At 36.9% G+C, this 17,390-nt stretch overlaps 1 protein-coding gene across 8 annotated transcripts in view; it reads left to right on the plus strand.

Annotated features, from left to right (window-relative positions):
- The window catches only part of ATP2B2 (ATPase plasma membrane Ca2+ transporting 2), a 388,712-nt gene extending 372,660 nt beyond the window's left edge, over positions 1-16,052 (plus strand). For 2 of the 8 annotated variants that reach the window (XM_065687047.1, XM_065687049.1), the window contains 2 exons: positions 2,158-2,244; positions 12,756-16,052. In XM_065687047.1, coding sequence (XP_065543119.1) covers positions 2,158-2,244; positions 12,756-13,067 — 399 coding nt within the window. In that variant the 3' untranslated portion in view covers positions 13,068-16,052. Of the gene's footprint in view, positions 1-2,157; positions 2,330-8,302; positions 8,359-8,676; positions 8,801-12,755 lie in introns of those variants that run through there. The other 6 variants (XM_065687048.1, XM_065687051.1, XM_065687053.1 and 3 more) reach the window with 5 other exon arrangements.
- The last annotated feature ends 1,338 nt before the right edge of the window (positions 16,053-17,390 follow it).

The following is a 17,390-nucleotide window of genomic DNA, read 5'->3' on the forward strand; positions in this document are numbered from 1 at the left end:
CTCTCTTCTTTCTTGGCTTCAGGTATGACACAGCCCTGAACTTTGGGCATTTGAGATTCTGAGAAGGTTGTTGTCCTCCCACTATGAATTCTGTCCCTGAAGAGCTGTAGTTACTTTCTTCATGAGAATGAGTAAATAACACACATATAATTCTTGTTCTCTGGAGAAACAATTGAATACTGATCTTCCCTTATCTTTTCACTCTTGCACCAAGGTCTTTCAGTTTATTAGGAAGACATTTGTACTTCTAGAACTGCCCCTTGGCTTAGGACTTACCATCTGTCTTCCCCAGTGATACATACTTCATGTTCTCAGTCAGAGTCTTTAAAATCTTTTTTGAATGGTCTCTTTTGAAGAGTGCTCTGACACCTGTGTTAGATCATGAAAACCCAAGATCTGTATTTAATTCCACTTTTGCACATTGAACATTTCAGGTGAGTATTTAATACGCCTTCATACGTAACCAGTGGTTTGGGCCATGTGTTTTTTTCTATATGTAAATGTGAACCTTAGCTAATGATTCACTTGTACCCCTATTCCACATGCAAAATCACCTTGTATCATGTTTTACTGTGCTATTTGTATGAGACATGCAATTTAAAATAAGTCTGCTGCAGAAAAAACTGAGAGGAAAGCTGTGAGATGTGATAACTACTTAATACTGTACATCTATGAATGTGTACATTTTAATGGATGTGGTAAACGGGACTCTCAGATAGTCAGGAGGTAACAAATAAGCTATTTTATGTTTGTATATTAAAAGTTCAGTGTGACAGTTTTACAGCAGTGACCATTCATTCTTTTTACAGCTGGTTGTGATGTGGTTATTCCCCAAAACCAGGCAGGAGAATAAACACCTCTGCCCAAAGATCAGGTTGTGGGAAGGGATACATCTGTAGTGTTATAATGAAGCCATACAAATTTGTTTATTCCTAAGACTGACCACAGCATAAACTATTAGCCAGTTTATTATAGTGCTTTCAACTTGACTATTCAGGAGGGCTTGCACCAAGATTTGTGCTGGTTTAATTGATCAATACACCACTTCTCCCAACTAGTTTCTAGGCTGTGTACCTTGCAACCTGGCTTGCAAGATACAAATCTGGTAACAGTGGGTTGCTTCAAACAAGTAGTTGGTTGAATTCTTGTAATTGATACTGCTACTACTACATGTTGTGATGTACTAATGTAACGAAGAGGACATTTTGGTGTGGAGGTATTTGTCGCATATATACTACTTGATAATATCTACTGCCAATCCCTTGGTTCACATCTGTATGCAGAGCCTGCTTTTTATTGGGTTATACTGGTGACAAAGAATGCCTTGAAATACTCAGCTCTTTTTTTAACTCATCTTCCGTGGTGATGAATAAAACAGGTATTCAGGAAGGATATATCAAAAAGTGCATACAATAGACATAATAAAATAGCAAGTAGAAAATGATAATATTATTTGCTGCAATAGTCAGTCCAGTTCCACATAATTTTCTGTGTGATTTTAAGTGCTCTGTATAAAGATAAAATATGAATATTTTTAAATCTGTAGTTATAAAATACCAATATTCATTATCACTGTGCTTATACAAACTTTCATTGTAGAAAAAGTCAGATGAGATAGTGGAACACTTCCTATTTGATCAAGCTGGTATAGTGACAGCCCTGGTTTTGTAAGCACAATGGAGTCATAATCTGGATATTTTAAAGAGTTTTTGTTTGTTGGGTATTGTCCCTGTTCCTCCCCAATTCCAATGAAGTGACTGAATTTTCCTCCCTCTGAGAGAACACTTAGAGATCAATAAGAAAGTAAATTTACTCTTAGCAGAAAAACAGTTTCGTTATAGCAAGTATGCTGGTTGTATTTATTTTATTTACATACAAATAAAATTGTTTAAATTTTAAAGATTGTTATTTAAAATCTAGTTGTTTAAACTGATGCAGCTCCACTGTCTCCTATAGAGCTGTTTCATTTTAGCCAGGCAGAAAGTTTGGATCATTTCATATCTAAAAAATATTGAAAGGAACACTTTAGAAGTACTTATTTCGATTGAAGTAAAACTGTGTGCACGGTTGATTTATTGTTTTTCATTATTATTCCTGTTAGTTATGCAACTGTATCCATACTTTAAGCAACTTGTCTCATTCTTTCCTCCATTACAGATCGAAGTAGTCAATACTTTCAAGAGTGGCACTTCCTTTCAGGGGGCTCTAAGGAGACAGTCCTCCGTCACAAGCCAGACCCAGGATGTAACCAATATTTCTAGCCCTAGTCACGTATCGTTATCCAATGCTCTTTCCTCTCCTACCAGCACATCTGCTGCTGCGGCTGGGCGTGAGTGTGTATTCTTAATGCATCACACCTACAGAGATGCCAACTTATGTAGCAGTCATTTGAGACTAAGCTACTTTGCCCTTTCCCTTTTTGTCCCATTATGTTTATTAGTGTGCACGTAGCTAGAAACACGTAACATGATTACTTTGTGTACAGTAGATACTCTCCATGATCCATTGCAAGTTTTGTTAACTTGCTGTTAGGACAGGACCTTCTAGTCATTTTTATCCAGTGTTTGGAGATTCTGCTTTTATTTGAAGCTTCTGTGTCATGTTTTCTCAGTCTCATTGGATGTATTTTTCTACTGCTCATAAAATGTATACATTAAATGATTCTACAAATATACTAAGCAATAGAGCTTGTCAGAGAAAAGATCATTCCATCTGGAAGACTGTGTATAGTATAGGTCACACACATCCAGGAAGGATGTACTCTAATTAGCACAGGTGCAGGAAGGAACAAGGAAATACAGAATCTAGTAAATGATGCAAGGCTGAGGGATTAAGGTTTATATGGCTGGTGAAAGAATAGGTCAGTTATCGCTAAATTCACTAGGAGGTATGCATCAAGGAAGGAGGGAGCTATGCAAGTTAAAGGGCAGTGTTGAAACAACAAAATACATGTGGTAATGATTTTTTTTGTTAGAAGAAACAGGTTCATAAACTGTGAAATCCTGACACAGATTTCTTTTAGATGCAAACAAAGCATCCAGTGAAGAGATAGTGAATAAAAACTTTGAGACAGCTGACAAGAAAGGCTGCTTCAACAGCAGTTAAATTCCAGCTGCTCAGGAAGGCTTTTACAGAGAGAACTTTGGTTTTGTAGTTCTACTTATTCTGGACTGTAAGTTGCTGTTGTGTTTTACAGCATAGCCAGCATGAAAAAAGCATTTAAATTTATAGAATCGGTTCACAAGTTTGTCACTTACTTTACAATATAATGCAGTATATTCTTTATGCGAGTTTTAGTGAAGAGTTGGCCAAACAGCCAAGAAACCAGCCTTGTCTGTCTGTCCAACAGAGAGAGGAAAGACAGACAGAGACAAGGAAGACAGGAACAGACAAGAGAAGGAAATAAAATGCCAGAACTCCTGCAGAAGGAAAAGCAGTTTGACCTTGTCATTCCGTTTGAGTGTAAACCCCCTCAGTATTTGAACATCAAGCATTTAGACATGCATTAGAAGTTTTGTGAGAATTAAAATCTAAAGGAGAAACTTTGCTTTTGCTAGGAACCCAAAGAGACATAGGGGTACCAACTTTGGCAGCTGCTCCTTGGAGAAAAGTTGTATCTCTTGCTGTTTGGCCTTCTAACTTTTACTCCAACGGCACCAGACATTACAGGGCACAGTCAAGAGCAGCCAAGTCACTGAGGTGTGTGCCACTGTCAGGCCACAGGCAGCGTAATCTGCTTCTGACACCTCAGAGCCCACATTCCCTCCTTTCCATACTGAGCAGGTCACAAAACACTTCACACAAACCAGCCTTTCACCAGGGAACCATTTCCCATAATACCATTTCTCCATTGGAGCAGAAAACAGAGAGCAGCTCATTCTGCTGTGGTACATGTTACAATAACACCCTGCAGCCAGTAGTCTGAAGGGATAAATCTAGTAAGATGAAAATGCACAACTTATCTTCCGTCTCTTCTCTCTGTTGCAGCAAAGCAACTAAGAATCGAATAGTCTTGTGTCTTGACAAAACGCCTTACTAGGTTACTGGCTGAAGTTAATTAATAGGAGAAAGCATAATCTGCTACAGTCTTTGATGTCTCTTTTTATTTAGAAAAATGAAAGTGGCCTATGGAACGCATCAATTATAGCCACATTTATTCAGCAAAATAAACCCCACATGATTAATTTGTTAAGCTACCCAAAGATATGTATCTCCATTGCAGAAGACAATTAGAGATTGGGACTTTTAAAGTGGTTATTTTGGGCAGTTAATATTTTATGACAATATATATAGAATATATTTATAATGTCTGTTTAGTATCAAACCAGTGTGTGCTTCAAATTATAACCCTTAGGGAAAGTTTTGATTTCTTAATACAATGACAAAACCCTAATGAATGGCAGTGCAAACCCAAAGAAAAAAACTAATTGCTTTTTAATTTGTTTCCAATTTACAGTTGGTTCATCTTCTAGAACCTGGAAAACTGTTCCTAATCCAGATGCCATAGAAACAGGGTCTGGTTTTGTCAATTGGCAGTTTCAGAGAAAATTTCAGTTCCAAAGTGCACACCTAGGCCTACCTTTCAGCTAAAATATGTGTAGCTGGACAGAACTGGCTTCGTTCCTCTGAGCTGCTCAGAATGAATTAAACCATAAATCATTACATTCTTCTGATGGGGAAGAATGGAATAATGGGTTAATTATACCTCTGATTTTGAAGCCACTCCCGCTCTTTGGGAATCTTAAAAATGTTGCATACATAGATGTATTATGGGGAGTATCAAGGGAAAAACTTCAAGCTGCAGCCAAGACAAAAGGGTCTAATATGAGCTACTATCAGGAGGGTTTATTTTAAGAGAAGTGGTGCTCAGCATGTTCAGCAATCAGGATATTTTAGGTGTCATTTTGGGTGCCCAGAATGCAGAGGTTCTGATATCAATACTTAAAAATACAAAAATCACATCCTACTCTATTAATAAGAATATGTAAGTCTAAATTCACAGGGCATTTAATGCAGTCCTTCACTAATGATATAGCTTTTAAATCTATAGTTCATTGGGACACCTCATCAATTTCTGAAGATTTATAATAACATATATAATATATGTTGTTATAAATATATCATATGATAATATATTAAATAATATAAAACTATTTTTTATTATGTTGGGTAGATGAATGTTTAATTCCAAGGTTAGTTCATGCTTAAAAAGAAACCTGCCTGTCATATGCAGCCACATCTACAGTGGTTTATGAAAGAAATTAGCAAATTATTACTGAAAGTTTCAGCTATTCATAAATATGAATTCATTCCAGTCTTTCACAGCATTGGGGAATACCTTAATTCAAAGCAATTTAGACAGAGAAATATTTATTGAAGTACTAAAATTTCTCTACTTCTAGTGATACTTTTTAGCTGAAAAATGTGTGGCTGTCAGCATTACCTGGTAACAATGAGGTCTGTATCAGGAGTCTCTTATCTTTCTTTTAAGTGAAAAACACTGCAGCTTTATATGAACATAGTGCAAATTTCTGCAAATTGAAACCTGGCATTTTATATACTCGGATAAAAGTGGAACATTTATTTCAGTGCACATTAAATCTGCATGCGTATGCAATATGCACACATTTAAGCTACAGAAAATGAAAACGTGGGGAAACTAAGGGTCTGTCTCTAATATGGTCTCAGCCAAGTTCTCAGGTTTTGTCATGTCCTCTGCAGGGATGCACACAATCTTCTATCATTGTAAAGCTGTTACACTACAGAGTTAGAAGTGGGCTTAGATAGCAGGCTATCCCATCCCAGCTTTGGTTGATATTTTACATGTATTTATTTTGATGGGGGGTATTTTTGGGGAAAACAAAATCAGATTTAGTGGAACATCTTTTTTACTTTTGAAGCTCAGAATTAGTAACACAAAATGTTAATTTGTGCTTAAAATGAAGTATACGCTGGAAGGCTTTGCTACTACATTGTTTAATTAGGAGGAGGATGAGTACATCTCACTGTACACAAAGTAAACAAGTTATTATTTATCCTAATCTGTTTCTGTCTGGTTCTCACATGTTTATATTATCAGTAGGGACCCCTTCAAAAGAACATGGTTTCAAACTTCCCAAGACAGACTCACATTTAATATTCCTTTGTCCTTGCTCTTCCGCCTTCCTGTCAGTCTTATATATGGTCTCTACTGTTCCTAAGTGGAAGCAGCCAGAAACTGCAGGTCCCTTAAAAAAGAATTAATTTCTTTCATAAAGATGATAATGAAAAAGTACTGTTAAGTGTTGGAAGCATTGAAGGAAAAACCACCAACCAACCAGCCAAACCCCACCAAAAGGCAGCCTCCCAGGTCATGAATCAGCTCTAGTTGCTGTATTTGCAAGTTCCTTTTTCCTGCTGAGGTCCATCACTGTTCTGAGACTTTCATATTAACTCTAGCAAGAGTGGCCTCAAACAAGCCATTTGCTAAGAATGACATAGGAAAGTGTGAGGATTCCAAATTCTATAGCAGCCTATTAAAATCTTATCAAAGAATCACAAAACACTCTCAAATATTTGTACATCATGTAAATCTCTGAAGGTTTTTTAGGGTATGGTTGGTTGGTTGGTTTAAAAAAAAAAAAAAAACGAAAAATTAAGGAAATAGTTGAAATGTATCACACTTCTCAGGAAACTGTCATTTATAGGCAGAAGCTCTTTACAGGCAATATTTGCCTCAGAGTGGCATAAGGGCATCAGCACCTGCAGGTTGTCAAACTAGCCTAAGACACTCAGCAGACTTCATTCTAGTGCATATTACAGTCCATTTACTAAAAGATAATTTTAAAAAGAGGGCTTAATATAGTTATTTGTAATAGTTGTGTTAGAAAATCAGATTCTTTTGTATTAAGAAAAATTATTTGCTGTTCCAGCAGCTTTTGCTTTTCTCTATTTCTTACACACTTAGTTTCCTATAAATGTAATCATCATTCAGCTGGACAGACTTTACAACTAAAACTTGAGATGAAGTCTTGAGTTTGGATCAAATTTTCTCGTGAAGAAAAATGGGAACAAACTTCTTACAAAAACCCACAATCCTCTATTTTAATAAATGGCAAGGCCAAGATTACTGCCCAGTATTGATGCATGTGCAGATCCCAGAGCAAGTCAACTGGGCATACCAGCCTTGGGGAAGATGTTGGTTGCTTTCTGTGGCAGCATGGATTAACTCTCAGTTGAGAAAGTACAACAAGCAGAACTTTACAAAGTCCACATCTGAAGTTACGTTTGTAGAAGCTGCACCATTTGGGAACATCAGCAAACTAGAGACAGGGATACCATACCATACTAAAGCTTAGATGTTCCTACTGATTTCACAAGTTTTCACAATCCTGCTGGGATATGCAAGATCAAAATCAATTTTTGTAGCTCTTCCCTGTAGGGAAACTTAAGTAGGTTTAAAGTCTAAATATAAACCCAAGTCCTCAAAAGGAGATACAGCATGACAAGAAGGTTGACTCCTAATGCAGAAATTCATTCTTTACAACAGGGTTGCATAATATATTTCAACTTTGCCAAATCTGACACCAAAGTGTCAGACTCCATAATTTTGCAGCAATCCTGTAGCAAAGATGTGATATGGAAAGTGGAAGCCCTGCATGTGATCCTGATCTCATGCCCTAAAATTCAGTGCAATAATAGCCAGGTGAGCCTTTTGCACAATGAGACTCAGGCCTGAGGATTTCACAGAATATGCAGGTATTCCATTGCTGCATGTGCTTTGACTTTTCAGCAGCTCCTCCTGGATTTACTGCATATTATGTAGAAAGAAGAGAGTAGCACAGATAATCTTGTGCATCTGTTTCACTCATCAAAGCAGAAAACTTTCCTAAAATTTAGTGGTTATTTTATCTTTGAATTTGTTGAACTTCTGCATCATACAATCTAGAGCATACTAGCCACAGCACTTAGAGGTGACTCCAACACATTCAGTATCTACTCTTGTGGATACCTAATCTTTCTACTCATATAAAGGTGGGAGGATTCAAAACTAAACAAACCCAAATATACTGAAGATAGGCCTTCTGTTTCAAAGCTTTACATATGCAGTAGTACTTCACCAAACTTATTTGCCTTTGTATAGTTATAGTCTTAATATAGAATAGCATCAGTTTCACCTAAGAGTTGGCATCTCTTTGCAAAATTGACCTCTTGTTTACAATTTTATACTAATCACCTTACTGATCTTTCAGTATTGAATTTATTTGCTTCTGCAGTGCCCTACTCTCTACTGTCTGAATATTAAATGTGTTTGTTTTCCCAGAGGGCTAGAGAACATTGGACAAAAGGGTTCAGCAGGAGAGAGTGAAATAAAAAGAGGTTGTGAGTCTTTAACCTTGAGCCTGAAATGAATGTGAACCAAACTCAAGATACTTGGCTTATATGAAGCCAGGTAAACATTCGAGTATAAGCCCACACACTACCAACCATAATACATCTGTTGATGCTTAACAGGCCTTGTGTATTTTGCCTAGATTGTTGTACTTAGGAGTGAGATTCTGAACGTCATCTTTTTTCTTCTGATGGGAAAAATTTGTAGTATCTAAAAATCTATTTCTTTTATTTTTCTTGCCTGATGCAGTATAATAAATCTAACTTTCAAGGTGGGATGAAACTGAAGAGTTTTTTCTATTACAGCTACAGAGAAGAAAGAAGTGGAAACTTATAGCAGTGTCAAAAATGTCCTGAAGTGTTGTCCCCACAGTCTTCTGTTTAAAAGCAGTTCATTTTTTTTTCTGTTGTCTCCATTACTGTGAGAAAAGGGAGCTGTATCACATTGTTTGTCTTTCCTTGGCATTGTCAGTATCATAAAGTAACATCATGACATGAACTTACATAGTTCATAATAAACCAGCACCCTCTGGGTTCTATCCATCATGGGTATGTCCCTGCTTTTACATGCTATAGCCCATAACATTATATGAAAGTTCATCCGCTTTATCTTCAGAAAAGTAACATGAACTTTGTTTCAGCAAAGCCCCTGAACATTTTTACACCAGATATTAGTTCAAATCTTGAACTTAAGCATGTATTAAAAGAATTTGTTGCTGTTGGGCCAAGTAACTCTGGGTAAACAGTGGGGTTTTTTTCATTCTCAGCTTAAATATAGTAGAATATTCCATGGAAATTAGAACACCACTTTTGTATCCAATAAACCTTAGCTTCCAATAACAAACATAATGAAAGGAGCAAGTTTGTTCTTATAAGCAATAATTTTATACATTGGGGGACAGACTATGAACAACATTTTGAATTACACTGTAATGCAGAAATTCTGTCACTGAGCGAGGTGTGACACTAAAAACATGAATGTTTTCTTCTAGATGCCAAGCTAAATATGCAAAATTTAAAGCCGGGGAGGGAGTTTCTCCTTAAGCAAAAAATTAGTGGAACATACATATGCATGTCTTAAGGGATATTTTAAGAAAAGAAGGTAGTTTTCTACAGCTCCCTAGTGAGGAAAGCCTGTTAGAAAGCTAACTTTATGTATTCTCAGCTTTAGGGTTCACCCAGGTTTGGCTTTTGCATTACCGTTGTGTTCGTAAGATTAACTACTTTAGGTATCAGCAGATCTGAACTAGTTCTAGTATTTTCACTAGAAATCACTAAGAACAATTAGAAGCTATTTTATTGACATCTAAATGTTCTGTAAGACTGCACAGTCCATGCCAAAACTGCCACAGGTCTTCACACTAAGGGATACAACTGCTGGCTGACTGTTCTGCAGTTACAGGCTCTGTGTAAGCATGTCCAAGCAGAATATGTTAGTGCACTGTTTTCTCTCAGTGGATCCTTTGTTCAGTCACTGCTGAGTACCAAATTCAGGTCATGGCAGGCAGGTTTGCATAACTGGCTTTCAGATACAACCTAAAGCTACAGTTTTCCCTCAGCTGTGTAAGTTGTTAGTCAGCTAGCTAGACTGTCTAAAAGCTTGGTATGAAATGCAACTCAGATGCCAAGTTTTGGTATTAAATGCAATATAGTTCCTACTAGGGAACTTGGAGCCTCATAAATTGAAATCGGTTCCTTCCTTGCTATAACCCACAGAGGCTTAAATGCAGTTTGTGTGACTTGAAGAAAAGCTTTATTCCATTGGATTCTTCTGTATCTGTTCAAGCATGATATCAAATTGTAAACATTTTATTTAAATAAAAATTTGCTTTACCTTTATTGAAAAGAATCCAGCTAGCAGATAGAACCTAAATGTATGCAATAAGAAATGGCTGTATTCAAGAAAATGAAATTATTTTGTTAATATGATATAGCAAATAGCTGCAACTGAATGAGATGGCTGTTATTTTCAGTTAGATAACAGAAATAATAGGTAGCTTTGCAGAAAATGTCACTCTATCAGCCCATACTACAAAGCAAGTATATTGCAGAGTTTCCTGATTTAAAATAGGGCAATGTAGTAACATGTTTTAAAGATTGCCTTGACAAAACATACTATTGTGTTTTTCTTGTTTTAGACTATATTACTTTGCACTTTAAAATACAATATAGAAAGGTATAATGAGGGAATTAGTATGTCACCTCTTCCCTATGAGTTCCAATCCTATCTTTAGTAATGCAAATGTATCTCTTATCTCAGTGTGTTCACTATACAGAACCATCACATACTGCAGCACAGCAGTATCAAAGAGATTCAGCTCTCATAAACCCCTAGTTTGTAACTCCAGGGCTCTGCCAAAGAGGTGTTAGGTACACTCTATGGTTGTAGCCTCTACATTTATTCTCATCTTCCTTTTGTCTTGCACCTCTGCCAGTCTCCTGAAATCTTCTAGTATAGCAGCATCTGGACTAGCTGTTCTGTACCACTCCAATCCTTTTATTTGGAACATAAGCAGTCCCATGAACTACTTTTTGTGCCCCGCTGTTACCAAATATATATGTACAGAAGAAAGGAAAAATGTTTGGACAAACTGAAGGCCATATATCTTAAGATGGCATGACTGACTTCCGCTATTAGGATTTTTGAAAGATGATAAATATCCAAATTAGAGAACATAAATGAGGATAAAGTTCAAAGAGATCAAAGTACAAGTCAGCTCCTTTTCAGTTGTGCTGAAATTCTGTACAGATTGGACAGCTCCAACCACAGGATCAGCTAGACTCCACAGCTGTAACACTGTGACCCCATGCCATGACTGAAATGCAGTCTGCCAATTGAAAGAGGAATTAAAGCTTTACAAATTAGGGGTGTATTAGGCTAACCGATAATGTGCAGCATATTTATGTGTAAAAAGATACATATGCCAACCACAAAACCATTTCAAATATGTGTGGAGAAGCTTTCACAATGCCTGCTTGCACCTTTTCTGCCTCTGCTTGTGCTTTGGTCTCCTCTCTAAGAAATGCTAAAAATTCACTCATAGACTACATGGAAGTAGAAGGATAGAACTTCATACTTAGTCATAAAACATTTGCCAACAGATCACGTTTTGCCATTCTGTTTTTTCCTCTCTGCCCCCACCTCCCTCTTCCAGAAAGTTATGTTTTTTTCAGCAGTAAACCAGCACAAACCTTCCCTTCTTTGCAGAGCTGGTAGGTCACTGGGGTACAGGCAGCATCCCTCCCTTTGCCCTCCCGCAGAGGACTTAGTGCCTGCACTCTGCAATGCTCCTTGCTCTGTTCCTCTCGTTTTCTTCTGAGAAAGCACTCTGTGCTGTCCCTGACAGTCTACTGGGCTCAGCCTTGCAGTTCATTTTCATGTGTTCTTACTGTCAGGGGGTTAATGACATGAGCCTGACCCTGGCATCACTCAGCTTGACCTAGTTTAAAGACTGCATATATGGCATAAATTTTATTGCTTCCAGAATTTAACTTCACAGTTTTACAACTGAGACATAGAAACCAAAAAACCTTGTTGTTTAACAATGCAATCCAATTCAACCCAACAATCAATACAGTATTTTATCACATTTTATATATATTAAAAAGCTAAATGGCTAGAACAGTGGGTCTATACTCGAGTGTTTACCTCACATATGCATGAAGGAAAAATAAAAGTTGGTTCAACAATACTATGTTCACATTATCCAGGCTTCCAAGTGTAGTTGTTGTGTGCAAGTTATCTCTGTTCATGTGGTAACTGTGAATTTTTTTTTTCCCCGTGGTAGCATGATTATGCTTAGTGCTTTGTCTGCTTGGCTTTTTGTGCTCTTGGCTGCCCTCATTTAGATTTTGCTTTAAAACACTGATATTAGTTCTAGTTTTTACACTTGGCTCCTGTGTGTGTCCCATACGTACCCATCCAACCGTGTCTGTGTTCTGTGCTTTTCTGTTTGTGAAGTGTGATATGTTATGTGTAATGGTTTTTTAACAATACAAAAGAGACTTTTTTAATTAAAAAAGCCTTCCTACTACTCACTGCAAAACTATCAACATGCATGGTTTTACATTTGCATTACAATTAACATGGCTTGTCTTTTACTAGGGATGTACCACACGAGTGGACGTTCGCTTTCTTTAACCACTACTTCCCATCAGTTCTTTGATGGCTTTAAACTTGATTTATTTTAATATTGCAGTTGATACAGATATTCAAAATGCACATAACTGAGCTACTTGTTTATGCACATAACATCCAGAGACTGTGGACTTCAGCTGCCTGCACTGCCCTAACCATACGCTACATTTTTCACAAAGTATTCTCTAGCACAGTGTCGCCCTTCGAAGGCGCTGCCTCTGACCCCTCTTTCCTTCTCTCCCCCCAGATCCGCGTCGTGAAGGCATTCCGTAGCTCTCTCTATGAAGGTTTAGAAAAACCAGAATCTAGAACCTCTATTCACAACTTTATGACTCATCCTGAATTTAGGATAGAAGATTCCCAGCCCCACATCCCACTCATTGATGACACAGACCTAGAAGAAGACTCTGCTCTCAAGAAAAACTCGAGTCCACCGTCTTCGCTGAACAAGAACAACAGTGCTATCGACAGTGGAATAAATCTTACAACTGATACAAGTAAATCAGCTACCTCTTCTAGTCCAGGAAGCCCAATACATAGCCTGGAGACATCACTTTAGCTGAAAAGGTCACTGCAAAAAAAAAAAAAAAAAAAAAAAAAAAGGAGTAAAATAAAATAACAACCCCCACAGCAACCGAAATATATAAATATATATATTAAAAACATTGCTGGCTGAAAAGCTGTTTGAACTCTAGTTCACTCTGAGGCAAGTGAATGAATTGTTGATCACAATGGTTTTGGGGAAAGAATGAATGGCTGATTTACATAGCCCCTCCCCCCCCCCCCCCTTGTTCCCTGTCAGACAAACAAAACCACCCCTCCTGCATGAACGTACTGTACACTTCTAGCCCTTCTTTCTCTCCTTTGGTTTCTTTTTCTTCCCTTTTGTTTTTTCCTTCTTAAGCAGGAACTGCAGAGGACTTCTTTCTGAGGCTATTTATCCAATTCACTGGTCTGTGAGTTTTTTGAAATGCTTGTGTGGCATGGACTCAATTGTATAGATTAATTTAAATAACTTTTTTGAAGTTGCGAAGCTTAACTTGCACAGTAGATTTGCACCAGTTGGACAGAGGAACGTAAACATTTATGAGACTATATATAGAGATATATACATATAAGTATATACATAATTAATTATATATATGTATATATCTATCTATATATAAATAGTTATATATATAAAGTTTCTTTGTTGGCATGTTGCCTTGTTTCTGCTCAAATTGCTCTGACTATTTTAACTTATTTATGTCCTAAAAAAAGAATGTAATTTGTTTACAAACCTGTAGATAATATCCTTAACTATTTGTAGGATTAAGAAAGCACTTCCTGCCGAAGTAGTATAAAACTGGCTCAGCTCAGCTCATTGAAAATGTCTGTAATATCGCACCCTGGATATTTTATTACAACCGTGCTCTGATTTCTGCCTGATTTTTTTTTCTTGGGTGTTAAATAATGTAGATACTGCTAGTAGATAACAAAAGAAGCCAAAATATAACACATTGGATGTAGCATTGTGATCCTGTATACAGGGAGGTAAACCAGGCTTCCTTTGTTTCAAATAAAAATCAAAATTATCAGGTTGTCTCTTCCCCCCAGTAACATGCTTGACTTTGTTTTGGTGCAACATACACTAAAGGAGGCTGTTTCATTCTTTTAACATATGGCAATGGCTTCCAAAACTATTTTTAGAGAGATATGAGTTTATAAATACAATAAGTTATATTTGGGTTGTCTATATGGAGATAAAAACTAATGTTAAAATATTGTGATATATTGTGTTAATCCCTTTCAGTTAGTATTTTAGGCATTGATTTCCTTACTACTTGCAAAGTATGGGCTGTTGGCATTTTGGATGAGAATCACTGTAGGTTGTTGCTTTGATTTTTTTAAAGGAACAATGTAATTTCTGCACTATTAGGCCTGAACGAAACTTTATTAATTGTATATTAAGTTGTGCTTTGTGTGATTTTTTGGTTTTTTTTAACTGAGCTTGTCTTCCTGTAGTCTCAAGGTATCACTGTAACACAGTCCTGCGTTATTGTACCTTGAGCTTTCTACGAAGAAAGCTTTTCAGAAAACCTGCAGTATGGAGGGTGAAAAAGGATTTTTCAAGATGGTAACAGCCCTGATAACATAAAGCTTACGAGCTTCTGTAATTGCTTTGTCAACCACTTGAATGCTAAGCACTTTGTGGATCACAGATTTTTCATAAGTAATTTTTGTATTTAATATAAAGTTTGCTTGGAGACTTTTCAGCATATGATCTTTTTCCGTAACTGTACAGTGCAAAAGACATTTTGAATTACACAATTGATTATGCCAGATGTGTTGAAAAACACTCTCAAACTAGCTTGATAAATTGATTTGTTAAGGTCTTACTGGTTGTCTTAGAGTTGGCTCATAGAGTGGTGCATCTCTGCAGTCACAAGCACTAAACCAAGCCAGAACTCTCCAAAACAAGATTAGACTCATGGCCAAACTGCAGACTGAAGTGACTAAAACGTTTTCAGGGTGCATCAAGACTATTCAGCCAGGTAACGCTCTAATCAGCTTGACTTGCCAGCTTCCGGACTCTTGTGTAGAAGCTTGAATGTTTTTTGGCTCAAAGTCTTAGTTCGCTATCTGATCCAAACCTTTCACTCAACAGCAGAACAGGTCTTTGAAGGCATATACAACTCTCTCTTCAACACATAGTGTGACCCGTTTCTTAACAGTAAAAAGCTAGCATGGAAACATAATTATTTAGCTAAACTCCTAGCAACAAAGTGATTGAAACTCAGTCAGGATTGTTCGCTTTGTAAATAATGGTGATTAACCTTTGTATAACATGTATTGGGTTTCTATGGCCTATTTGGGATATCATATTCAGAAGAAAAAAAAAAGTGTTATCTATTTACAGGGAAGCCTCTAGCTTTGGACTTGAACACCTACAGAAGCTACTAATACTGGAACAATTTACTTTCAGCATCTTCACACTGACTGTTTGCTTTTTTATTTCCAAACACTCTTTATGTTTTCTCTTGGTTTCATTTGTCTTTCAATTCTCCTGTAGGAGTACCCCTCCCTAAGGTACCATTTGCAGACTTGAAAACTGTTAAGACAATGAACACTGCATTCTGTGTATATATAGTAAAACATATATAAACTGAGATGCATAGAAAACTTGGGCTTTTGTGAGCAGAGACTGTGCTTTATGTATATGATAAATGATAGATTTTTTTTTTTTTAAAGCAGAATAGCTATGACCTTTCAACTACAAGTCGTGCATCACAATTCCTTTCTTTTATTGCTTGACCTCTCTGTGATGGGAACAATGGATCAAAAACCAAAATGATCAGTTTGTTAAAATTCCCTGCAATATATAAATGCTCGCTCTCTACGTACTGTATTTAGCAGCATGAGATTTGTGGACAACAATACAGTGGTACATTGGCAATCCATCCCACTAGGGGTTATTAATATATGTTCATTCATCTGTTTTTATGAATTTTTTTATCTAGACAATAATTGTAAATAAAGAACTTAACTCTGTCTGTTCATTTAATACTATGCAAAAGGTTATGCTTTCTATTGTTATTCTTATTCCTACAGTGTGATGCTGGAATGTTTGTGGTTTCAAAAAACAAAAAACCAAAAAAAAAGACAAAAGTAAGTAAAATATGTGATGTAAATTATTTTATAGTTTGAAACAAAATGATGAAGTTTTACTCTTGCTGCTTTCTGTCTAATAGATCTCTCTTGGCAGGAGCACAAGTGGAAAATTTAAAGAAATAAATTCACAAAGCAGCATGAACAATAATGGTCTGAATGTAACAGCTTTCTTTATTTTCACATGAAGTCATTAGGATTAGCTGTGGATTCTCACTGAGGTATTTTTAATGGAGAGGTGTATATAAAGCTTGTGGACTGGCAGCAAGAAGCCTACTCAGCAGTCAGTGGTTACACTTTCAGCACACCCTGACAGTGAGCCAGACCAGGGTGCTTCCAGTCCTTGCCTGACTATGGGCCAGGGTGATGCCTAGAAAGATGATTTGATCCATGCTGAGGTGGTGGTGCACAATGGTGGGAGTGGCTGATGTGAATGATGCTGCAGTGAATTTGCCTGGAATTACCAAGTACAGTAAATTTGTGTCTGAAACAATTAATTTAATTTTGGTCCTAAAACCAACAGACATGGAACTCTTTTCCTATCACTTTGGCCCATGACATATCCCTTCATTTAGATACATTTTTTTCATCTCTTTCCCCCTCTGTCGCAATCAGAAAAAAACTCTCTGGAACCAGGGAGTTCAGTGCAGGATTTGTGTCCTGCCATTAAGAACTTAAACACTGCATATGCAGTGCTAGGGCAAAATAAAAGACTTTCTGTTCTGGTGCTTAGACCCTTGGCCCAAAGTTCCTTCTTATTTTTACAGCTTAGACTAATGCTATTGTTCCATAAGCTGCAGTACAGCCTGTGGTTGTACACACAACTGTACTAGCAACAGCAAGGTTTTGAAGTTAGCTAAACAGATATAGTGGGCTGAACTTCTCCCACAGATTGTGAGTGACTATCATATAATCTCACTGTTAAAGGTAAAATGCTTCAACTTTCAGATTTTCCTGTCTTCCCACCTTGATTTCAAGCTTTTACTCACAAATTCTGTATGGTGAGAAATACTTGATAGCCAAAACTACAGTGAAATAATACTACAGTGGGAGATAACTTACCAATAAATAAAAATTTATTTAATACGGTAAATTCAACAAAAACCCTACAGAAAATAGTTGTTAGTTAACGGATTTCTTATATGAATGGAGCTTTATAACTGGTTTGGAATAAAACAGTTTTCTGCTTTGATTTTGTGAGCTCAGCCGAGGTAACAATCTGGAAATATTTATC

The sequence above is a fragment of the Lathamus discolor genome, chromosome 7 (genome assembly GCF_037157495.1).
Source record: "Lathamus discolor isolate bLatDis1 chromosome 7, bLatDis1.hap1, whole genome shotgun sequence".
Lineage (NCBI taxonomy): Eukaryota > Metazoa > Chordata > Aves > Psittaciformes > Psittacidae > Lathamus > Lathamus discolor.